The 24,946-nt window shown below is 44.5% G+C and overlaps 1 protein-coding gene across 1 annotated transcript; it reads left to right on the plus strand.

Annotated features, from left to right (window-relative positions):
* The first annotated feature begins 1,432 nt into the window (after positions 1-1,432).
* LOC144138335 (cytochrome P450 3A4-like) lies at positions 1,433-24,314 on the plus strand. Its single transcript, XM_077670568.1, has 14 exons — positions 1,433-1,682; positions 4,688-4,787; positions 5,166-5,218; positions 6,985-7,081; positions 10,035-10,160; positions 12,342-12,579; positions 12,972-13,102; positions 14,131-14,224; positions 15,587-15,650; positions 17,769-17,877; positions 19,095-19,186; positions 20,961-21,101; positions 21,504-21,666; positions 24,204-24,314. Exons 1-14 carry the CDS (start codon positions 1,603-1,605, stop codon positions 24,294-24,296), a joined length of 1,581 nt encoding a protein of 526 aa, XP_077526694.1. The 5' UTR covers positions 1,433-1,602; the 3' UTR covers positions 24,297-24,314.
* The last annotated feature ends 632 nt before the right edge of the window (positions 24,315-24,946 follow it).

The following is a 24,946-nucleotide window of genomic DNA, read 5'->3' on the forward strand; positions in this document are numbered from 1 at the left end:
AGCCAAACGATCAACGAAAGTTCCCCACAGACGGCACGGCAGCAGTGCAAACACAGGAACATTGAGTTGACTTCAACAAACCTTCGCCGTGTTTAACGTGGGCGGAGCGCGACAGAGGGAAACAGGGTAAGTTGGGCAATACAGGAGAGGCAGTTACGTGACAGGGGCGACAGAAGACTATCGTCTTTCGGCGCCATTTGCAGGGAAGGCAGCAGATACGCGGCGAGTTTTCTTGTCGTCGTAGGGATGATACCTCCCGTTCAATGCACTCTTGTAATAGCATTCAATATCGTTTTGGCAGGTTTGGACTTTATGTTATACCTTGGTGCTAGGTTCCTGCGGCCCGAAGGTTATAAAATCGAGCTTTTTCGACACACGGGGTAAGTTTCAACGAAGATGTGAGCTGTCACGACCTCGACGAGCATAAAACGCAAGAGATGTTATAGTGCCTTCGAGCTATTGGCAAATATTTCGTGACAAAATAAATACGGCGAATATAAACACGCAGAAAGCGCAATTTAAGGCTCACACATTCCTATGGTTTCCGGGTAAGCACGAAAGGACAAGTATCTGGGAAGAGGCATCAACGGGACGCTAAACGCCGTGTGCAATAACAAACATGCCGCTAATCTACACTAAAAATATTTTTTTCGCTTGCACTTGCTTTATTATTGACTATTTCGATAGCCAATAGCATATGTGAGACATATTTACCGTTTTCTTCTCAGAATCGGAGCTCTTAATGTGCACCAAAACAACACTGTTCACTGTTCCAGAGCATACTTTACATGTCGTCGTTGTAGGCGTTCGACACACTTGCATCGTTTGAAATTGGCGCCAACTGACTGCCTTTCAATCCGGCGCACAAGGGACACCCACCATTGGCTTAAAAGTGAACAAAACGCCTGCGATACCAGCACCACATTCCTCCTCGCGTACTTATAGTTTCAGTCGCTCTAAACAAACATTTGCCTACCTCCAAATAAACAACATGTTGCAACGTTTTTCCTTTTTTTGGGTGCGCATATGTTTAAAGCGGCGCACCCACTCTCGAGAGTGTAATGTAAGCGACCGCATAGCTCACAGAAATGAATTATGCATGTCGTAAAGCGTTTGCAAAACGGGCTACGGTTTTGCGCTATTAGAGTCGCGCGTAATACAACGGCAAACTCGCAAGTGCTTGCAACGGATTCGGAGGAGGCGCAGAAAAAAAAAAAGTTTGCATCTGCGTTTGCGCTATCAAAGCATTCGTTGACCTCTTGGCAGAGAACTGGCGCTAAAGAAAAAACAAATCGCGAAGCGAGATACGTTGCTCTCGCAACAAGCCGCGCGGAACAACAAAGAAAAGAGGTAAGCGACGTGAGTATATTAGCGCTTCAGATTGGTGGAGCAGCGGCGAATGCTGTAGCGGTGTTTTCTGTTTTATTTTTTGCCCTCAAGGACACAGCCCACTGCCGCCAACACAAGCGATACGGCGCGCACGCGCGTTGCACTGCCGTGTAGTCGCAGCGAGCGCAAGCAAAGCGCTCGGCGGCATCCGCCTCTCCCATTCAAGAGGGAAACCAAACGCTAGTGCCGTCGAGCGCTGCAAAACTGCTAGCGATGCAGGACGTCGGTCACTGGCCATGGGTCGTGGCCCTGGTTGTCTGCGTTCTCTACGGCTTTGCTCGTTTGCTACTCAGGTGAGATTGTGCACATCTTTTCCTCAAAGTGGGTGGTGTAGTTGGGTCGAAATTGTTCCCGTTCGCTGTACAGTCGAATCTCGCTATAACGAAGTACTGTCGGGGCAGCAAATTAGTTCGTTATATCTGATGTTCATTTTAACAGTAGAGGCAAAAATCGGCTTCAAAAAATTGACAACCTCGCTCGTCCAAATATACCTGGTATAAAAAATACCTTTTTTAGACTTCGAACCCACTATAAGCAAGGTTAACCTCACCTTGCTCCTTGTTGCATTTCAAGCTCACTGAACCGGAACATGAGTACGTGAAATTACAACGGAACAAAGTCACGGAGCAGGATGAAGTTGTTCGCAGGGTCCACGAACCAGAGGGCCTTTTTACTTCTGCAGTTTCGGATGCCGGAAAGTTTTTCCAAGTAGCTTCTCAGCCTCCTCGCCAAACATTTCTTCGTTATATTCGATGCACTGCGGCTGTCGCGGTTTCAGTTTCGTTAGAAAAGAAGAAGGGTCATTGAAATAAAGTGTGACCAACAAAAGGTCGTATTTAGTTCGCTATAGCTGATAATTCGCCATATCAGCGTTCGTTATAACGAGGTTCAACTGCAAAACTAATCGCACAGAAGCTTCTACCATTTGAGATCACTTTTCATTCAATAGACGATGCCTCTAGCAAAAACCAAATTATATTCCTACATACAGGATAGCTTAGAGTCACTAAAAAGGGCTCAGTTACTTTAGGATCGCTCAATGTGTGTTGCCAGCTACCGTAACATCAAGTTCACTGTTACCTCACGGTTCTACCAAATAAACGAGGTGGGCATAAAAATTGTAGAGAAACGACTGTGCGTCATACGTCCGCTCGGACGTATGACGCCGCTCCTACTGACATTGTGGTTACGGTGCCGGGCTGCTGCCCACAATGTGCATACGGGCTCGATTACAGGACACTGAGAGTGTGCTGTGCTCAAAACGAAATCTCAAAACGCGACCACGTGCGAAAATTCCGCGCGCGTTAAAATATTTGAAGGATGACAATCATTCTGTAACCCTGTACTCGAGCGTGTACAGAAGTGTGGTAAACACCAGCTGTAAATAAAAACGATCACCATAGTGAAATTTCGCTCACGATGGTTGTGAAGGATAAGAAATACAAAATGGCCGTTGACTTGTCGGTATTTTGTTGTATTTTGTGTTATTTTGTACTTGTTGTATTTGTATTGTTTGTATTTCAATTATTTTAGTTGTAGTATTTGTATTATTTTGTATTTGTTGTATTTTGTTTTTTTCCTAAAAAGATTCATCTAGTAGTAAGCTTTCAATTCACTCCTCTTGTGCGGTTCATGCGAGAAGGCAAGAAAAATATTGATGAGCCGACCCTACGACTCGACACTTTAGGCATCCGAAAGTAGTTTTAATTTGACACCTATTCGGAGATAGTGCTAAATAAGGCAGTAAATATTTCGGGTAAAGAGTAAATTTACGCCCACTATTGTTGGCACAATTGGATTTGAAGAGCATGAACAGCATTCTGATTGATTTTGTGGTTTAACGCGCTGAAGTAATACCCGGACTATGGGGCGCGCCGTTGTAGATGAGGGCTCCGGATAAGCTTCGACCACCTGGGATTCTTTGACGTGCGTCAACATGTCGACAAACGGATGCTTTCGCTTTCCGCCTGCATCAGAAAATAAGCCACCGCGATCACCGGGGTCGAACCCCCGTCCTCTGAGGCACAGACTCCCTGCGCCGCTTAGCCAACGTGGCGGGTCGGAACAGAATTCTTCAGTTGAAAAGTGTGATTACATTACATATGATTTTAATTGAATAATATTTGTGGGTTAATGTTGCCAAAGGGTAATATGGCTATGTTGCTGTTAGACTGCGTAGTATAGAATGGTGCCGAGGGCATCAAAAGCAGAATGCTGCCGGCGGTATCTCGCTGGGAGCAATCTGTAGCCAAACCGGAACTAGGACTCTTGTTAAAAAGGCAGTTGTGTTGGCGCGAACAATCTTTTACTGATGTGAATAAATGCTTTATGGAAATTTGAATTTCGGTATAAAAAGGCGACAAAATTTTGAACCTGCTGTTTGAAGACGATTTTTGGGAGGGTGCCACGCAGCATTTGGCTGAAAATTACTTTGTACAGTCGAGCGGGTTGTCTGCAAAGACAGATTAGCGTGACACTACACGCATCTATCAAAACAGGGACGCTAATTATAGGACCCTACCGTAACAAAAGCCTTCGCATCAAAATTGCCCCCCTATATTGAAGATCTGTCTGCGGGTTTCTGTATACCGCAGAGCGGTGTTTAAAACCCAAAAGACGTTTCCTCGCCACGAGAATGATGTATTTCTTCTTCATCAAAAGTGTCCTGGACTGATTAATCAAAATCTAAGAGCAAACTGTAAGGCGGCACCAAATGAAAGAACAATCTCATATGCGGATTTCCTTTTTTGTTTTGGAAAACGTTAATTTTCCTGGACGTTCTCCCTGTGAAAGTGTTTCGTGTATTTTCAAGGGCAAGTTTGTTGTTCGCTTTTGACATCTTGCATCGGGAAGGCACGCCAGGGAAAAACTAATCGCAGGGGAAAACTAAAAACAGAGAAAGCTAATCCTGTTCACGGCGCCCCTGAACAGGATTTTGATAGTTATTTACACTTGGTAGCGCCCAACACGTCCCGTTTCCTAGCGGACATTGCTTCCTCGAACTCAATAGCTACGTGTTAGACGGCCGCTGACGGCTGTGCGCGGAAATGTAACCAGGGTAGTTGAATAGCCCAGCACGGCCCATTGGGAACTGTTACACCCAGTCGCACCAGCCAACGAACCGAATCGTCAGATAAAGGTGCGGGTGCAGTGAGAGCTCACACTAGAATGCCCCCCCCCTTCGATTTCTGCCGGTCTTCGAAGGCGGCGTAGCGATCAATTTGGTCACCGCTGCCTCGCTCCGTTTACTTATGATGGAAGTGTGCCTGTTTTCTCGAAACTACTTTCCACGATGCAGGGTACGTCGGAAATGCTTCGAAGTGTTCAAGGACACCGGGATACCGGGACCACCAGTTAAAAGCCTCATCAATGGAAACTCAGACGAGTACTGGAATCCGGTACGTCGAAAAGGATCCTCCCATGTTCAGCACAGTTTGCTCAGCACTGCTGCAGAAACAACAGCCAAAAAAGAAAATTATGATAACTAAGGGTATAAGCCGTCTGCGCTGTCACGCATGGGGCTTTTTATACCGGCCTTGTTACGTGAGAAAGGCTTAGATACTAAGCATTTAAAAATACAAAAAAAAGGTTTTTTTCAAGTGACATCAACTTCTCCAAGCTGGCCGCGGAGACAGCCGAGTTGTCCTATAAGTATTGAAGCCTATGGAAGCGCACAGTAGAATTAACCTAAATATGTTAAGCTTCTGTTAGGTATTGCTCCAACATCGAGCACACTAGCAACTGCTGTAAGCATTATGAATTTCTTCTGATTTCAGACGACGTTTGAGCGCATAGGTCAATGGCTGAAAGAGTATGGGGACGTTTTCGGGTAAGTCAGATGTGTTTTCCGTTCGTCTTTTCTTATTTATAGGCCAAGCTCATTCACGCGGGTTCTCCGCACCGAGCCTGCATCCTGCTCGAGCACTTTGATGTTACGTATAGGAAAACTATCTTCGTCGGTCTAACAAACCAAGGACATAAGGGCGGTCGAAGCAGGAGCAGCAAAGAAAATTGCCTGCCCAAGTGAAGCTGCCGGCATGTCGCCGAATCTATCAAAATGACTAGTTAAACACTCCGCCTTTCCTGTGCTGCTTCTTCCGGCCTTCCTTGTTTCACTGACACCGGAATTTCCGGCGACATACAAATATTTAAAAACCCCTCAGGCGTGATCATCTTTCACGTTTTTAATACGACAGAGTGAAAAAACTATTAAACTTGCTCGGTCACCTTCGTGCCAGAGATGTAATACCGTAGTAAAACAACCGTTAACTGACTGCGACGAAGTACGTCTGCAACAAGAAAGAGGACTAGGCATCTGTGACAAGCGCCACTCAGGTTCAGATGGTAACCTCTGTCTAGACACTTGGTTTTTTGAATTTCCACAATGGTAATTCTCTGACCAGAGGTTCGGCAACAACGACAATAACTTTAGTGGATGCCTGCGCATTTTCGAAGGACCTAAGTGACGGGAAAGTGTGAAAAAAAGTTGACCTCTATCGGTAGATAAAGTGTACGAGTACAATTATACCACTCGTAGCAGCAGCCGCACGTGTTCATGAACCTTGAAAATGCCAAAAGCGTGAAAAGAGGCGCAGCCACAGCATACACTTTTCCGGAGCACGTTTCTTGTCATCACAAATATTTTTGTGACCATCATTGAGGCACTAGAGTCTGTGACATCATGGTTATTATGCGAAGCGATAAATACTTCAAATTTTAAAATAAAGCCTTTTCCAATCCAATCTAATCCAATGAAATGACGCCGCACAAATAACAAGAGACACGCGAATGACCACTGTCTTTCTTTTCTTGTGCGCGCTTTCTCAATGGTTTTATATTTACCGAGCTCATGAACTAACCAGCCCTGCAGTCAACCATAACATTCTACTACAAGCGGTGGTGAGACTTGTTTTAGTTTCTATTCGTTTCAGGGTTTAGAGCAGTAGTAAGTAGCATTAGCCGAATTATGCGAGAGCTATTGACGATTCTACTGCCCGTAATCATTTGTACACCACAACAAGCGGCGCGAAATCGGAGATTAAGTGCTCACTCAGCCGCCATGATGGGAATTTATTTGCATGAGTAGATACTACTGCAACCACTAGAGGGGGACACCTGCTTTGCTCAAACTGTCTAGTATGACTTCAGGGGTTCCTGTTGACGATATGTCACGTGATCTTTTGTATCACGTTAAAATGAAAGGGAAACAAAACAAAGAAATGACAGCTTTATTTGTTTAGCAAAAAACAACGCCTCAATTGTTGTCGAACAAACGCCAGAACACCTTTGAATAGTGTGACCTTGTAGTTAAAACAAAAGTCGCAGAGCTTCTTTTCTCCACTTAATTAAACAGACTGGACGACCCACAAATGGAAAGCTACAGAAAGACGAGACGAGGTGAAGACAAAGGAGTTCGCACAAGCAAGGCGTCTTCGTTGTGCTTCTTCGTGTTTACAATGCATCGTTTTTAGCTTTATCTTCCTACCTAAGACGTTCTCCCTTTGCGCAAAGATCGAATATTTGTATACGCACGTCTGAACTGCGTTTTGGAGAAAAAAATATACTCAGCTTTCTTTCCTTCATTATTTTCCGCAGATTCTACCTAGGTGCCGCACCTATCGTTGTTATCAAGGATCTTGACATATTAAAGCAAATTTTTACCAAAGACTTCAGCAACTTCAACGCCCGTGCGGTGAGTGATTTTTTTAGTGCGTTTACCACTTGCCTGATTCCAAACAGGGAGCGAGAAAATCTTTGTTGATGAACGAGAGGAAAATAAGGTTACGAAGGCTGTCACAGGTGTGGAACGTAATTCTGAATACTAACCACATTAGCCTAGACAGGCAAGACAAGACCATCTGCGAATAAAAAAATTGTCAAGAGTCCTAATCGCAATTGTTTGCGTCAACTACGCCGTTTCCCAGAGTAACCCATAAGGCTAACTGTAATCTGTAAGCATGTGTGTTGATGTCACGTAGTAAGACACATCTATTGTTGCTCCGTGGTTGAAGTTGGCCTTTTTTTCTGCTTGAAAGGAGAAATGAATACCGGCGTGTACATTATATTAGATACAGGTGGAATAATGTGAAAATATAGGCCAGAAACACTGTGTCCCAAAACAAGTCGCAATACAAGTCGCAAAAAAGTGGTTGCTTGTAAGCTGTCGGGATTACGGCAAGGTTTCCCTAAGGTTGAGTGAGTGAGTGAGTGGGTGAGTGAGTGAGCAAGTGAGTAAGTGAGTGGGTGAGCGAGTGAGTGAGTGAGTGAGTGAGTGAGTGAGTGAGTGAGTGAGTGAGTGAGTGAGTGAGTGAGTGAGTGAGTGAGTGAGTGAAACACTTTATTAATTACGAGAGGGCATGAGGCCCTGCGGGGAAGCGACGATGGGGAAGGCGGATGAGAAAGGGAAATGTCACAATTCGCACACTGTACACAGTTCCAGTCTTGGGGTCATATTCACGAAATGCACAATTCCCGCAGTCAGTGGCCCCAATGCACAGTTTGCACTGTTGAAATTTGTCGTGTATGGGCATGGCCATTCCGGGAACGTCTGTCAGACCGCTATCACAATTTGTAGAGACCGTTTTCAAGGGTGTACTGGGTTATTATTTCTAGAGTAGCGTGGTCGTCACGGACACGACTAACGTGTTCCAGTTTAGTCACGGCAGCGGGACCTACAGTTAGCATGTGACGGTGGTTGCGAGCGAACACAGGACAGAGCATAATTAACTGAAAGAGATTCGGTATGTCATCACGAATACAATGGGGGCATCGGCTAAATTGAGAGCCTGCTGGGGCGGACAACATATGTATAATGTTGGGGCCCTGCACAATTATTCACCAGCATCACGCGCTTCCATGGCAGAGAATTTTTATCACGCGAGCGTATCTCCCACAAGCGAATTTCCGTGCAGAAAGGGTCAAACTTGGAAAAAATTCTCATTACGTTTTTCCAGCAGATTTTATTCTTAGAATAGGCAGAATCTGACTTAACTGGATCATAAACAAAAGACGAAGCACAAGCGCTGACACTACCAGCTGAATTTTTATTACGCCTCGTCTTGTACATTTATAGCCTCCTCTAGCCACGCGGTCCAGGAGTAAGAGTGCGCAGAAATAGTTTTTCTTTATCGGTTAGCGCAACCGACGCAGTACTGACACAATCGGCGACGCTCTCTTCAATTTCCATAGCTTTGATGATTCCGCGCGCAAGCCTATCGTTGTTTTTATGCATGGCAATGACGCCATGGAAGTCCACTTCGCACTTAGGGCAGTCTCGGAGGTGCATGGTCAAATGTCCTGACGGAATGTTTTTTGTTGAGGCCTTGTGGCCCCGGGTGACAGTTGTGTGCTCAGCCCCAACAAAGGGTATGCCACGTTCCGCCGCGTCAACCAGCCAATGATAGCGACCCATTGCACAACCAAACACCGTACCGAGTGCGCGATATGTGTGCAGGGGGTTGTGTACAAGCTACGGTTATCGTGCGGAACAAGCTACTTTGGCCGGACCGGATGCTGTTTCATTGACCGAGTTCGAGAGCACAAGGCCTCAACAAAGAACATTCCGCCAGAAAATTTGGCCATGCACCTCCGAGATTTCCCCAAGTGTGAAGTGGACTTCCATGGCGTCATTACCATGCATAAAAACAACGATAGGCTTGCGCGCGAAATCACTGAAGCTATAGGAACCTCTTGACCAGAAACGCAGGGCAGCTGGGCGGGTGGCGAACCACTCGGCGCTACCCTCGCTAGTGGAATGAGCCGGCGCATTGGACTACGCAGCGTTCCGTTGGTTTTGTTGTGTTTGCTTAGGTGCTTTGAATGTTTAGGTGGTGTTGTAAGCGGATATGTGCATTGAAACGAAGTCCAGCCAGATGTGTTGGGCTTTTAGATGCACTAACGGCTAAGCAAACTCGTTGGACGCTTCTAAGGTTGAATATCGGCTACATTGACTTGAGCGCTTTTTGCAGCGCTCGGCGCCTGGTTCCACCAGATATCAGTAGAAATAAAACTACAGTATTAGTATTCATTTCTACCGCTTTAAATTATTTTCACTGGTCTCACTTACTACGGTTTCCACGCCAGCCTTAACCGTGGGACGCCTCGATACTTGGGATTTGAATAGAAAGACACTTTCGAACGGGTTCGATTACCCTGTGGCAGTGGAAACGTCGAGGCAGTTTACACTTTCTTTCTGTACCCGTGAGCTTTGTGCCTTCGGTTTTCATGAGAGACAGCATGGGAACCTGAACGCCGAAGCGGGATTCCGCTTTTGTAGTCGCTATTTTATCAAGAGCCAAAGCAATTTAATCACCCAAGAGCGCTAGCTACAAATCCTCCTTCCTCCCCTCCCCATTTTACCACCTGTGTAGAATAAAGGCTGGCACCGATAGTTAAAAATGCGGCAGAGCGTTAAGGTCAGCCTGTGCTTTTAGTGGCGAAGCCCCTTATGGGGGCTTCGTAATAAAAATTCAGTTGGTAGTGTCAGCGCTTGTGCTTCGCCTTTCGTCTTTGTCTGCATCCTCAGCTAAATTAAGGCTGACCAGTATTTCATTGATTTTATTCTTACTGGATGTGCTCGTGAGTTCTATCAACACACTCAAATGATGTCGGGCGTTCTTCCTGGTGTTTTTTTTATTTTGTATCAGCACATCATGTTCATCTACGAGCTGCAGCCCTTCTTGAGTAATAACGTTGCCTTCGGAAGAGGACGTGCCTGGAAGGAGGCAAGATCTTGTGTGGGGCAGTTCTTCACTCCGGCCAAGCTTAAAATGGTATGGCAACGCATCTGTTTTGACGTAAGCTGTAAGTGCATGAGGATGGTTTTGCCTTGTATCCTCAAAGGTATTGTAGAAAAACGTAAATGTAGCATTCAACATTGAAGTATATTTTTAAATTATCCCGTTTTTAAAGTCATGCTAATCGTTCTCATCAAGCTTTTGACTGTCAACAGAGGTCATGTTTTTCAGTGCAAAATACCTGGCATGCAACAAAAGTGCTTTGTATTTCTTTATTATTTATTTATTTATTTATTTGTAGATACTGCGATCTCGTAACGAGACCTTAGCCGGGTGGGTTACATCTTTGTAACCAGTACATAACATGACACAAAGTTATACAGAAACATTGTCGATGGAAGGTAATAGAAACGAAAGACAACAACAACAACCAAAGCAAGTGCGACTCGAATAAAGATAATGAACTTAGTGGGACAACATCATTCGCCAGGACATTCCAATCTACAATGGTACGTGTGAAAAAAAAAATATTTAAAACAGTTGTTTCGCGGAACAAGTGGTGTAATCATAAGGGAGTGCCGTTTTGTGGTAGCATAACCTGAAGAAAAGGATAAAATGTGCGACGTATCAACACGGTAGTGCCCTTTGACTAACTGAAAAAGAAATTTCAAGTGACAGATGCGATTTCTCTCGTAAACTGATTGGAACCCACTTCTGTTGAGGAGTTCAGTAATGGAGGAGCGACCATATGAGTTTTGTATTCTTTCTAATTTTTCTATATTATTCCTAGTGAAGGGTCCCAAATGACGACTGCGTACTCCATTATTGGGCGAATTATTGAATTGTAGGCAAGAAGGCGTAGATCGGGTGTGGCGGACTTTAACGAACGCCTTAAGAAAAAAAGTTTCCGAAGACATTTTGCGGTTACAACATCAATATTCTTCGTCCAAGAGAGGCCATTTGAAATCCAAACACCGAGATATTTGTACGCCTGTACTTCTCAAAGGAAAACGTTGTTTGCTGTGTAACAAAACAAAAGCGGTCGCTTTTTATGTGTTATTTTCATAAACACCGTTTTTTCAAAGTTTATTGACATTTGCCACTTATCGCACCAACAAATTACTTTCGCAGTTTTCGTTTAGCTGGCCTGATCTTCAACGCAACTAATATTCTCATATAATACACAATCATCAGCGTATAGTATAGATTATCTAAATCTGTGTAACATTACGGTGTTTTAAAGGGCTATTTCCGTAGTACATCACGCTGATAAACTAATAAAATAAGTTATTCTGATAAATAAATAAGTCCAAATAAATAAAAGTGTAACCTCAATAAATAGAAAGCCTAACTAACTGGAGATTTTTTCTGCCACGACAGCTTACTGAGAAATGAATTGTACGATTTCCGACAGTAATGAAATAGATTGGTAGTGTGACTTTAATCAACCCAGTGGACGGCTCTTCACTGCAATAACCTCGGTATCCGACTAATGGCTTGAAGCTTCTAGGTAAAAACTGCCGCACTCCATTTGTAGAAGGAAAACAAATAATATTTAATAAGTTCGGTGGTCAGCTTTTCTAGGCCTTAATCGAAAGAATCAGCAAGTAACGTAAATCAGAAAACTAAGCGTAATACTTATGCTGAATGTGTTCAAAATATTACAAAGCTGTACGGATGGCCCCTCGTGGAACCATTCGAATCTTCGAATCCAATGTTCAGCCTTTACTGTAGAGTTCCTAGGTTCACTTTTGGTGAAATTAGGTAACTACAGTTGGAAGCAATAATACTAATATGGGGCAAATTCGCTTACTCTAACATCCAATATGTACCCACGTATGAAGCAATGTAATTGCATCGTGGTGTAGCCCCAGTTTACCCTGGAATTGTTGTATGCCGCAAATTTAACTCATGTGCCATGTTTAATTCCATTGTTGCAGTAAAAATAATACAGTCTATCACACTGTATATTTCGTCAAGATTTCCGCGAATGTATTCACCTATGCAGATGGGTACGCTGATTGTCGTCTAACCTTGTTGAAACTTTTTGAACCGGGAACAAGTAAAGAATTTTACAGGGCAACTTCTTAGATAAATTTTCAGGCGGCATTGTTCCAGGAGCCAAAAAAACTAAGGTCAACTACAGCCCTGTGACAGCTAGTTGAAGACCTAAGCACAATCAGCTTGCCATGAAGCATGACATTATCCCTGTCGCAGGTCATGCCCTCGCTGGTGGATGGCCAACGGCAGTTCATTGAGGTCCTCGGGAAGTGCGCTGACACAGGCGCGGAGGTGAACATCACCAAATACCTGGAGCGCCTGACGTTCGACGTTATTTCGAAGATGGCATTCGGCATCGAGACGGACGTACAGCGCAAACCGGAGAATCCAATATTCCAGACGGCGCTTACAGTCCTACCAAACATTGCCAAGGGTTTTGTGTACAACACGGGCCGTAAGTTACACCTCCCCTGACTTGAGCATAATTGATGCTTATTGGATATGCCACAGGCGGACGTCGGCACAAACGCAACTGCTGATATCACAAGATTAGCTGTGCATGCTGATTTTCACTCTCAGACGTTGCAGTAGATTTATATTTACCTATCACTTGTGTGTTCGCATTTTCTGTCTTTAAAATACGTACTTTACAGGAGGAATTAGGCCTGAAACTTTTTGTAAGCAACTTTATTTTTGCAAGGAATGCACATCATAAGGACCGAGGAATTGTGATGCCACACGGTCGCGAAGAGTAGAAGCCGTCATTTTTTCGTTCCTAGGAAGAAGTGTTACCGGTGACTTAGACCATAAGTTGACAACGGCATGCGGTGTGGGCCGCTTTTTCAGAGAACCTGTTTCCGTGGCCATGGCTACTTAGGCGTCCATTGCAACTGTTAAGCCTTTGTTTTGCCAATCCCCTCGCTGCAATGACTGACAAAGCCAAAGCCGTCATCGAGTTTCGTCGCCAGAATCCAGAGGTAACCCGCCATTCGCCCAAAATCACCTCAAATCTGCCGAAATACACTTGCAATCATGACCAATGATACAGCAGCCTTTTCTAATCGGCTACGTGTAGGAAGATACTGCATGTGTGTTTTTGGTCCTTCTCACTATTTTTACTTTATAGCTTGCCTCGCAAGTTTAGTAGAATAATATATTCAAGAATTGCTTAAAGCACTGCGAAAATCTTCTTGTTCGAGTAAATTTTTTAACGCTGAGCACGATGTCGCGGGTTCGACTCCCGGCCGCAGCGGCCGCTTTTCTGATCGAGGTGAAAGGCAAAAACGCCCGTGTGTACGAGATTTCGGCGCACGTTAAAGATCCCCAGGTGGTCAAAATTAAACCGGAGCCCTTCACTATGGCACGCCTCATCGCCTGCGTTGCTCGGCGCGTTAAACCCTACAACCAAAGAATCAATTCTTTAACGGGGCAGTACTCGTTATATGAATTTCTCAGGCGGGTGATGTACAGCTGACCGTGTCTAATCAAACTCATGGACGTTCTTTACGGTGACCTTAGACGAAGAAGCATACCCAATAGCATTATGATCTTTAGGAACAGCCCTTGCAGTTCCCAGTAAAAGGTAGTTAAAATGTTAACGCACCAATGGGTGCATACGAAAGATCCGCTAATCACAGCAGTCGTGTCGTAATGAACATTATGCTACCTCACGTGACAGTTTCGTCCGCTGACAGTTCCTTGTCTGACAGTTGCTTGTCTAGTAATTGATTCTCCGTTGCCTTTCAATCAAATAAATTATTTTGTATTCTCAAAAGTGGTTCCCTCAAAAACAAAGTTGTGTACTTCAATGGACTTATATTTTTTGGTTGGGGGAGCTTTCTTTGTAGACAATTATTTATTGTGTTCAATAAAACGCAAAAGCTTTCCACAAGAACACTCTTTATCACCATAGGGTAAATGGATACAGTCCGTTTTTTGCTTGCGAACCAGGCGTAAACCTCTTTAATGTCATCATTTGTGCTGAGAAACAATTCTTATGTTGCAGGTGAATAGACCAGATCTGGCCCAAATTCTTATAGATTATGTGCTGGGGCGCGGTGATGAAGCTGGTGAAAACAGTGCCAAAATAGACCCGAAAGGTTGGTCTTCGCATTTTATTTTTCATTTTACACAGGTTTTATTGCGCATAAAATGGGAATGATAGTCGGGTTTTTGCACTGGGGCCGTATATTCATGTTCCCGTCAGCTAAGTAGAAAGTTAAAGTAGAAATATGTGGACCATAGGAGTTGCAGCATGGATACCGCTATGGAGGACACCTTTAACACAGGGAGCAGGACAATAGGTCTTTGGGGGCGGTCAGGGCCGCAGACAAGAATGCAAAATTACGTCAGGCTGGATAAAAACTGCGAAAGTCAGTGGGAGAGGAGATTGTTTTTCTGTGAACGATAACAGCGCCTTAATGTTGCTGCTGTTGATGACGATGCTGGTGAAGGCCTTGCTTCCACACGCCCTCTATTTTTGGAGGCGCCGCTGTCGTACCTCTCTCTCTTACCTCCTGCCACGCCCCAATACTTTCTCTGATCTTTCCTTGCTTGCATGTCGGCGTACTCGCTTTAAGTGGGCATTCCCGAGATTCAAACGGAGCTGGGGCGGTATTCTCGAGTTTTGTCCCTTTTGCGTCCCTTTCAAAAGTGTCCCTTTTTGCGAGCCCTGATTGACTAAAAGCAAACAACCGTAATTGACGTAACTCAACCGCAACAAACCTACTGCCAACGCCCACTTCTTAACCGGAAGTACGACACGATGAAAGGGACTCAAAAGGGACGTTTTCAAAAGGGACAGTTACGAGAATACCGCCCCTGGTCCCTTTTGACTCGGCGGTCATAACACTCGTAATGTGTACTCATCTGTTGTGGGGTATTCGCAAGGTTGCTCCCACCTTCTACGTTTCGAAATAATATCGTAAGATAGCGTATTTTCTCATGGCGCACTTGAAATGCCTGGAAATATTTATGGAGTAAATATTGGCAGCATCGGTACGTTTTGAATTCCGAAATAAGAGGTAGCACATAAATAGGCCTCATCCAATAGAGTCCGGAACTGGGCTCTGCTTGCATAAAAATTCCAATGCCTTAGGCCTGAGCTCGATTCGCATGGTAGACTTGTGTATGATTTTATGACATTATTCCGCGTGGAGGAACACGGGCAGACGGGCAGACAGACAGGCAGACAGACAGACAGACAGACAGACAGACAGACAGACAGACAGACAGACAGACAGACAGACAGACAGACAGACAGACAGACAGACAGACAGACAGACAGACAGACAGACAGACGATCTTTAGTGGGGAACGGATCAAAATGTTTGTTAAAGAAGAGCATTAGGTACGATAGACTCTTTATCCTTCACCAAATGGCTTATTTCACAGAAAGTTTGCTGTGTTTTGCTTCTTCTTCATTAGTCAAAATATTCCTTGTCTTTTCTGTTTTGTTTTAGTGCCGATTCCCAATGCAACAATGGATATGCTGGCCTCCAACTCCATGGCCATATTTCTCGGAGGGTAAGTTCCTTCTACCTCATCTGCCACTAAACGCCCTTGATAAAGCATGCACTCAAAAGAGTTGAAACTTGAGCTTGTTACTACATAACTTTGTAAGAAAGCGGCAGGGTAAGAAACAGGACGGAACAAAATGAAGACAAACACTTGCGGTTACTATCAACGAAATGATTTAATAGGATCGAGACGCCAGCTTTATACTGCTGGTCAAACCAAAACAACACGGTAAAAAACGGGGGCGTGAGGTGAAGGAAGAGAGAACGGCATCAATTTATTCCTAAAATTGCACAACACAGTGACGTTACGCACGCCCTATCCTTCTTCTTCACACGGCCGTTACACTCGGCCTCCACCTCTCTCAACCCACCCTCCCTCACTCACTCTCTTACCTTCATGCCGCGGGGCCGAGAAGGAGGAAGGGGGAACGTCACCCTAGGGGCGGCGGCACTCGCCCGTCGGAAACGAGTCACGTGGTGTTGCTTCAAGCTGAAACTCTCACGCACCGCAAAACTTACTGGACTAAAACAATATTAATGGGATACTTATTTCGTTATTTTAATCTTTTATGCTGGTTTCCTTGGGGGGGGGTTTCATGTGTTTATATGTTCGCCTTGCATATTCTTTTGCTTGTACTTCCGATTTTATTTTTTGTCTTCTTCGCAGATTTTGTATGGGTGGATTTAATTACATTTGTTCTTATGTTCCCTTTGCATTTACTTCTTTGTTGGAAACTGTATATTACCACCAGCACTGTATAACTTCTGGAAACGTTATTGTTTGCATTATCGAAACCGCATTTCTTGCGTAACTTATATAGCCTCTCCAAGTAGAATTGTTTTTGTATTTGCAACCTACCCCTCCCTTCTGTAACGCCCTCCGGGCATTGAAGGTATTGAAATAAATAAATAAATAAAAATAAATAAATAAATATGCCTTTCGCAATAAAACATTTCTCGGTTTGTGTGGGGCTGACTAGAACTCTGGTCCCCCGATTAGGAACCGAGTGCGCTAACACGTTTCCAGTGGCCCACAGAGAGTGAGCTTGCTGGGATCAGATGAACGTCAGTCGCGGAAAACTGATTCTGTATGAGCTGTGGCTTGAAGTGTGGCCACTGGCCAGTCGGCTTGTCGAAGTCATTATTGCCAAAAGAAAAAAAAAATGAAAGCGAGCACAAAGACGTACACACGATGTAGCAATAAAGGAGTGTTTTATCGCTCTCGCAACTTTTTCGTGTTCAAAATCACATCAGCGGACTTAAGTACTTGAGCAACTTTTCATATTTGTATCTGTGGCTCCGAACAACTACCACGCCTACGACGACCAAAGTAGACCGGTAAAGTATGTGCTGATACCATGACGCTGGAGGTGGCGCTGGGCGAAGAAATGGCCTTTGTTTCCAGTATGCGTGGTTTCTGTGGTCAATATTAACGTGACGACCTCAGAATCTTTGTAGCGGCGGCCAGGCCGTAATTATCACCGAAAAAGCGTACTCACTTTTTGATTCCTCTCAGAAGCCTTCTCTTCCGGTACGCTGTTTCACAGAGTAGGCTAGTTGAATTCATTAGCTCAATTATTTAGTTTTGTTTTTAGAAACTTTTCTGAGGAATCGGGCGTCATTTCGAGCGTTTACGGACGTCTTTTTTATTCGTTCGCCAAGTGCCCACTTTGTGTGTGCACTTGGCGATAGTGTGTTCCAACCGCAGAGCTTTTTTTTGTGTCACGGATGCCGGATTTTTTTACAGAGAGAGAGAGTGAGCGAGAGAGAAATTTTTAGTAGTGCAAAGTACAGATGACTCCCGGCATGTTTCCAACCACATGCTACTCTGCGGAATAGGGAGGGGGGAATTTATGCACTAAAGCAGGTAAGGCGCAAACGAGAGGGTAAAAGAAGAGGGAAAAAGAGGTAAACTTGTAGCTTTGAGTGGGACATAAAGTATGGGTAGTCTCACAGCATGACGATATTTAGTTCTAAATCGCCGCGTTGAGGCTGATTTGCTGCACGTAATCAAATAATGCGGCAAGCGATTCCCGCTGATGTGATGGAATTTTGACCAACATATTTAACTGGAGCTATGGCAATAAAAGTTTTCCTGCTTTTGCCCATTTCTTGCTCACTGCAGATATGACACCACAAGATTGGCCATGGCGTGCTGGTTTTACCTGATGGGCAAGTACCCCGATGTTCAAGAGAAAATGAGAGAGGAAGCGCTGAAAGCCTTCGATGCGGAGGTGAGGTCCGCGTTTAGCGCGCACGAGAAAAAAGAACGAGAAACTGTCACCAAGCTTCTCTTACATTTCTGCCTTGTGCCAATACTGACCATAAGGACGGACATCTTAAACGAGGGAAACTTGCGCCTTATATCCACTTAAGACAGTTCTACAGCGGGCTTCACGCGTGAGAAAAGTATGTTTAGTAAATGTGGCATTGGGTATAATGAAGCCTACCGATTAATACTACATAATTTTTATTAAACAAAACCCTAACGGCCCTCTGAGGAGGCTAATACATGGGGTAGGGGGGTTGCACTGGTGTCACAAAACTGCAAAAAGAACAATTAAACACAATAACTAAACATGGTAAAAGTAATTTACATCGCTAGAGTAGAAACAGATAGAAAAAATTGAGTAGAACAATAAGAACAGCTGTTGGTACAGTAACTAGAACAAACTACACAGATTATAACCACATATAATATTACCACACGTCATTTGACAACACATAATATATTTGAAGATTCTGGGAGAGTATTTCGTCCTAGAGTGAACATAAATACGGTGATGATAGTTATATGTGCGTAACAATGAGCTCATGGTAAGTCAAGGTGAGTGAGTGTGAGAGGGAAAGAGGTTCCCAGCCTGCACCACATATGTATCGCAGCGAAAGAAAGGGAAGAGGAGGGGGTAGAAATATGGGTTGAGGTAGTGGTAGAAAGGTGGTTTGGGCAGGAAAAGGATAGAGTAATGGGGAAGAGAAGATAGAAGGTAGCCTTTTACAAGCCTTCTGGGCGAGGGATTTTTTGAAGAAAGCGCCGATTTGCTTGGGCTAAGCCAAGTACATTGAATAATACCGCCAAGAAAAGTTCGTTCCTTGTGTGCCATGGTAGAAAAATTGTTTTTCCTGAATTGCCGCGAAACGTGGTTGTTTACCAACAGCAGAAATAACCAAGCCGTGCGCTTTTTCGGAATCGACGTGCCGAACGACAATTGGTGAATTTAGTTTTTGGATTGACTGGCATTCGGAAGTCTTTGGCGAAATTACATTAAAATCACCTAATTTTTTATTGATTGTCTCTCAATCGAACGTGTACTTCGCATTTCGAGTCACTTTTGTTTTGTATGTTCGAAAATTGTGAATACGCCTAAAATTCAACAGTTTTGATAGGATATGTTTTTGTTGGATATGGTGGATAGGATATGTTTTGATAGGATATGTATATTTGTTACAGGGCGAATTCCTATCCATGGAGACGCTCACAAATCTCACGTACACCAACCAAGTAATCTGTGAGACGCTGCGACTCTATCCACCAATCGTCACGTAAGTTGCAAACTACAAGTATCGTTTTATACAAAATAACGGTGATATTTACACTTGTTGTGATGTTTCAGTCACCTAGTGTTTGGACTACGGGAACATGAAGCGGCAACCTGCAGATACTTGGAGTATTCAGTTCTGCTTTTTGCCCTAAGGGGACAGTAAGAGTGCATGTTTTATTTAAAAAAAAAAAACCTGTCACATTTTTTTCGACTTTTTAAAATCTTACATGCGTTCAAAACGTTGTCAACAAACGCACTCAGTACTCAGAATAAGGGGCCACAGTGTACCTGAACCAAACATTTCTGCTCTATTCCCATCAAATAAGTCTCGAAAGATGCTTGAAATAATTTTCACTTTTTCCCAGTCTAGGCGTTCTTCAAACACTAGAATTACGTAATTACAGCGGTGTAGCGGCTACAGGATGGTGTAGCCGGTGTAGCGGCTATTAGTTGCAGTAATAAACGCATTTGATAGGAACTTTAAAAAATGGCACATAAGAAAAAAAAAAGAATGGCGCAAATTGTGCGATAAACAAATTTCGCAATGCCGCACCGGGCTGGCGATAACTGTATCTTTAACAGTGCTTCCATACGTGAAAGGAAGAGCGCCAGCGGTAATCGGCAGTGCTGCAGAGTCTCCTTAACAGCGCACTTTCAAAATAAGAAGAGTGGGCCTATGCCTCTTCGTGTACGAGACCTGCAGTTAAATTTTATTTCACACTTTACCAACAGCACTGTTTCTCCAGGGCTTTAAAAAGCATGCCCCGGCCTCCCATTTCCAGTCGGCCATCCTCTGCTACGCAACGCGCTACCAGTGACGCCATCAAATACGCAGTAATAGCCCAGATGCAATGTCCGAAAGAGTGTCTGTCGCTTCAGACCAGTACTTCGCAGGCGTATCTGCCTTTTCTCACTCATTAGCCACACCTTTGGCCACTACATGAAGGTGAATCATTACGTGATACGCACCTGTTTGAGCATATCTTCACTGTAGATGGTGCTTGTATACTGTATTTTACAACATGCCGTGTAACGCTGCGTGTACGCAGTACTCAGTCACCTCCAGTCATACCGCGGATCTGTGCTTCCTTGCAGAATGTATTGATTGATGGTAATGAACGCGTTCGCTGTGCGAGATCACTAAAAGTGGTGATACATAAAAGGATCGCTCAAGCAGGCTACCAAAGATGGGCCCCAACGAAACGGACGTATTTGTTCAAGATATGCCAGTCCTGATTGCGAGTTCGGACGTAATGCGTTAAGGCAGTGCAACAGCTACGAACGTATCTTTTTTGCAGACACCATGCGAGATTCAATTGCGACGCCCCTTTCTTTAGATGTCTCTGCAAAGTATAGAACACCTCTGACTGGAAGGACATTACTTTTCGATAGCGAGATTCGCTGTAACACGCATCGTTTTTGACGCTGCTTTGTACCTGCAAGATAACTGCCAGCGATGTCAATATAACTGAAGAAAAAGAGAGGGAGGCAAGCAGACAGGTCGGCCGGCTTTCTGGCGCCTATACATACTACTCTGTGGAGATGTGGATGAGGAAGTAAATTCACAATAGGAAATAAGGGGAAAAAAAGAAAAGAAAGGAAGATCTAAGAACAAAAAAGTGACAAAAAAGAAGAGAGAGGTAGCTTGTGTGTGTGAGGTCGTGTGTGTGTCAATATAACTGGACACTACCGCAACGCGAGTACATATCTTAATCATTGCGCTGATCCTTTTGTTTGAAAAAAGATAATTTTTTCCGAATTTTTGAAATGAGCAGATTGACGGGGCGAGCAGCAGACGAAGACCGTCGGTACGGAAAGTACTTAATCAAGAAAGGTACATCAGTCATGGTGCCCGTGTACCAACTACACCGTGACCCGCTGTACTGGGAGGACCCGGAAAAGTTCGACCCCGACAGGTAAGGGTCCCGGAGTATACGTCAGTGTGATCCTCGGCTTGCAGTCTCCCCAAGTGAAGAGAGCCACACAGTTGCGAATATTGATAATAATCTTTCAGTAATAAGCGATAAAAAAATAGGAATCGCTAAGATACTGTGAGACAGAATTTAAGGCTTTAAGAGAAACCGTCATTTATAAAATTGGTGCAGAGTCAGACAAGATCTTCATGAAGGTGTTGAAATAGAATGGACATATATGGCAGGTTTCACAAAATTCCTATTCTATAGCATTGGCGTATTCACCTTGTATTGCTCTGTCACAAACTCTTTTTTTTTCTTTTTTTCTGCCCTAACACCCGATGGGCGAACACAGCAAATGAGTAACTTAGAATACAGGACAGGGCTTTTTTTTCGCACGTGCAGGTTCAGCCCCGAAAACAAGCATCTCATCAACCCGTACGTCTACCAGCCTTTCGGCCTCGGTCCACGAAACTGCGTCGGCCAGCGCCTGGGCCTTCTGGAATTCGCTTCCGTTGCAGCGCAAGTGCTGCGTCACTTCCGGATCACTCTGGGCCCCAGTCAGGCGGTACTATTTATTCTTCACCTAGAGTGATCTTCTCCCCTTTTTCTGGACGTCAGCATTTCTGCTTAAACTTGTTCTGAGTGTCTTTTTATTAGGACACCAAGACTAACAACCAATAATAGGAATGAAGGCAGCTCACACTAAGGCGTAAGACTTCAAGGCAGCGAAGCTGTACACAACCTTCACGACCATAACGGTGGTTCAAGTCCACAATTGCAGCTGATTTGCTTGTCCTTCGCTGCCGCAATGACGTTTACACCATCACTGTTGCTATACGTGTGAGCTTCTTTGGAGACTGTCATTCCGAGAACGTATTGCGAGGATTACGGCGAACGCTGGAGTTTTTTGCCCAATCTTGGCCACTCTCCCAAAGTGGGGATGCTAGGCTTGACAAACTTGCGCCGTGGACGATGGGCGGTCGCCGCGAGGCACGCAATCACGGGCGCTCGGCGTTTTTTGTTTTAGGGGCGAAGCACCTTAAGGCCGAGGCTTGTAAATCGAAGCACCGTGTAAATCGAAACATCTGTCAACAAAAGGTTCACCAAAGGTTAACAAAAACATAATAAAAGGTTCACAAAAGTTTAGGGAGAGAGAGAGAGAGAGAAAGAGAGAGACTCAAAGCACGGTGTAAATCGAAACATCTGAGAACAAAAGGTTAACAAAAGGTTAACAAGAACAAAATAAAAGGTTCACAAAAGGCTAGAGAGAGAGAGAGAGGGCTCCGGTAGAACCGGGCTCCGCATGCGCGAGGAGCATTGGATAAGATTGGATTGAATTGGATTTGTAGTTGGATTGGATTGGATTGGATTAGATTGGATTGAAATGGATTGAATTGGATTTGACTGGATTGAATTGTATTGTATTGGATTGGATTGGATTGGAAATCGTTTTAGCAGCAGTAAACACTCTCACGGGTGATTTACGGAAAGAACGATCCCCACTGTCGACCTGAGGACCAGCTCCTGCTTGTGACCAGGGCTACGGCAGCCTGGACAGCACATGGGCTCCTGGACTGAGGAACCACTCTCGCATTATTGCGTAATAAAGTTGTCTCTCTCTCTCTCTCTCTCTCCCCAGTGCTTCGCCCACTCGTCATTATTCACTTCGTGGAGATGCGTGACTTTTTTAACTGCCGGGCGGTCGCCGGGAGGTACGCGCTCACGTGCGCTCGACTTCTGCTTGGTATTTTTAACTGCGGACACCAAACTATAACGATTTCCGAAACAGCTTCGCTGTTAAAAAGAACCATGAGATCAGCTTGGTATGGCGGCGCCTAGAAAAAAGATTGACAGCATGAGGATAAGGCTTCTACAAGGGCATATTGAGTAGCATTTCTGCGTCATACATGAAAATGCATACCCAATTTCGTAAATTCAGAAAAATTACTAGTGAATGCTTAACCCTCCGGGAATGAGATGGCGGGAGGAAGGGGCTCAGCTGCAGCCCTCCCGAACACAGTCGACATAACTGCACCCTACACCGACCTCAAGACACACATGCGACAACAACTTCGGAAATCATGGCAGGCTGACTTGAGTGAACGGACAGACAACAAGCTACAAGTAATAAAAGCAACCTTACGACAAGGCACTACTGCCAAATATAACAGGTTCATTGAAGCCCCCTGAGTAAGGTTACGGCAAGGCCACACTAGTTTTAACGCAATAACGCCTGCTCACTTGATTTCGAAAACCTATGTGTAGTAGGCGTTCCGAGCATCTGTAATGCACGTTCATGTTCAATGTAAGGCACTCGACACAACACGACGCAAACCCTTCTCTGAACTTTACAGACAAGATTTGTCCCTATACACCCCATTCTTTTTGGCCAACAACCCTATATATGTTTTTAATTATTAGTGTCTGTCAGTATGTGACAGAGATTTAATTTGTACACGTCATTTAACACCACCCATTGCCTTATCTGGTTCTATACACGCGTCATCTTATCTGGGTTGAAAGGAGTTCTCTCTAGAACACGGCCCTATTCGCCAGCCGTCTTGCTTGTATTATAAACACCCTTTAAAATTAACCACCTTACTACGTTTCCCCTCAACACCACTTGATTGTTAAAGTTCTAAAATTTAAAATTTAAATGTCCTGCCTGCCCTGCCAGTGGCTTGCGTCAGAAAAAAAAAAGCCAAAAATCATCACCAATCAGTGCGTTACCGCGCTCATAAACTTTGACATAACGCTTTTGCGATTATGGTTTCAAGTTCCCTGTTGTAGCCGAGTAGTTGCATGGTACTGAAAAATCAAGCCTGTTTCTGTACGTTGTCGGGAGACTGACTGTACATTTTCTAGCGCACCCAGCTGTCGGCGTGCACGGCAATGTTACATTACTCTGCGTGTCGACGCAACGCAGGCGATGAGGCGTACCGTAGTGGAGGGCTCCGGATCAATTTTGACCACCTGGGGATCTTTAACGTGCGCCAAAATCTCGTACACACGGGCGTTTTTGCTTTTCGCCTCCATCAATACGCTGCGTGTCGTTACCAAGATTGTTTGAATTGTAATTGACGCCCGATTACCTCTTTTCAGCGTGATTTGAAACTGCACACGTATTCTGTTCTGGCGGCTCCCAAGGATGGTGTTTGGCTTCAGTTGCACAAGCTCCCCAACAGTGTCAAATAAATTTATTTTCGTGTTTGAGATTTTGTCGTGTTTTGTGCCTTTCTTAAAATGGTCTAAATCAATGAATATGAATGCAAAACTGCCAAGTTTCCCACGTTAGGGTCTGCGCATGGTTATCGACGTGGTTCCGCCACCCACAGCCTTAACTAATAAAAATTAAAGCCGGTCGACTCAATGTGAAAGCTGTCGGAAGTGCAGAGATGTGATTCGCCGCAATGGGCGGTAGCGCCGTTATCCGCTCATTGCTACCACCTCATGCAATTCAAATTTCCCCCCTTCGCAGTGTTCGCGCGACCCCTGCCTGAAACTGCGCCAGCGGGAGTTCTGTTCTTCTTGTGCTTGCTTTTCCTCCCGAACATTCCGGCGTTGCACTGCCGCTTTTCTTTGCTTACTATTGTAAAAAGCCAACCCAACGAGCGTTCCTAACTAAATGGAAGCGGGCGCTGTCTGTAAATTACGTATATTTTGCCCCCATGTACGTGCAGTTTTCTTTGAGCTGTTAAAAGAACCATCAGATTAGCTTGGTATGGCGGCGCCTAGAAATCAGCTTGACAGTACGAGACGGGGAGATGTGAGACACGCGCCAGCGGTTAACGAGTTTCGAACGCTTATGACTATATAAACCGCTTGCTTTCGCAGCCTCTGAGTTA

The sequence above is a fragment of the Haemaphysalis longicornis genome, unplaced genomic scaffold (assembly GCF_048455015.1).
Source record: "Haemaphysalis longicornis isolate Haplotype H1 unplaced genomic scaffold, Haemaphysalis longicornis Haplotype H1 scaffold_5, whole genome shotgun sequence".
Lineage (NCBI taxonomy): Eukaryota > Metazoa > Arthropoda > Arachnida > Ixodida > Ixodidae > Haemaphysalis > Haemaphysalis longicornis.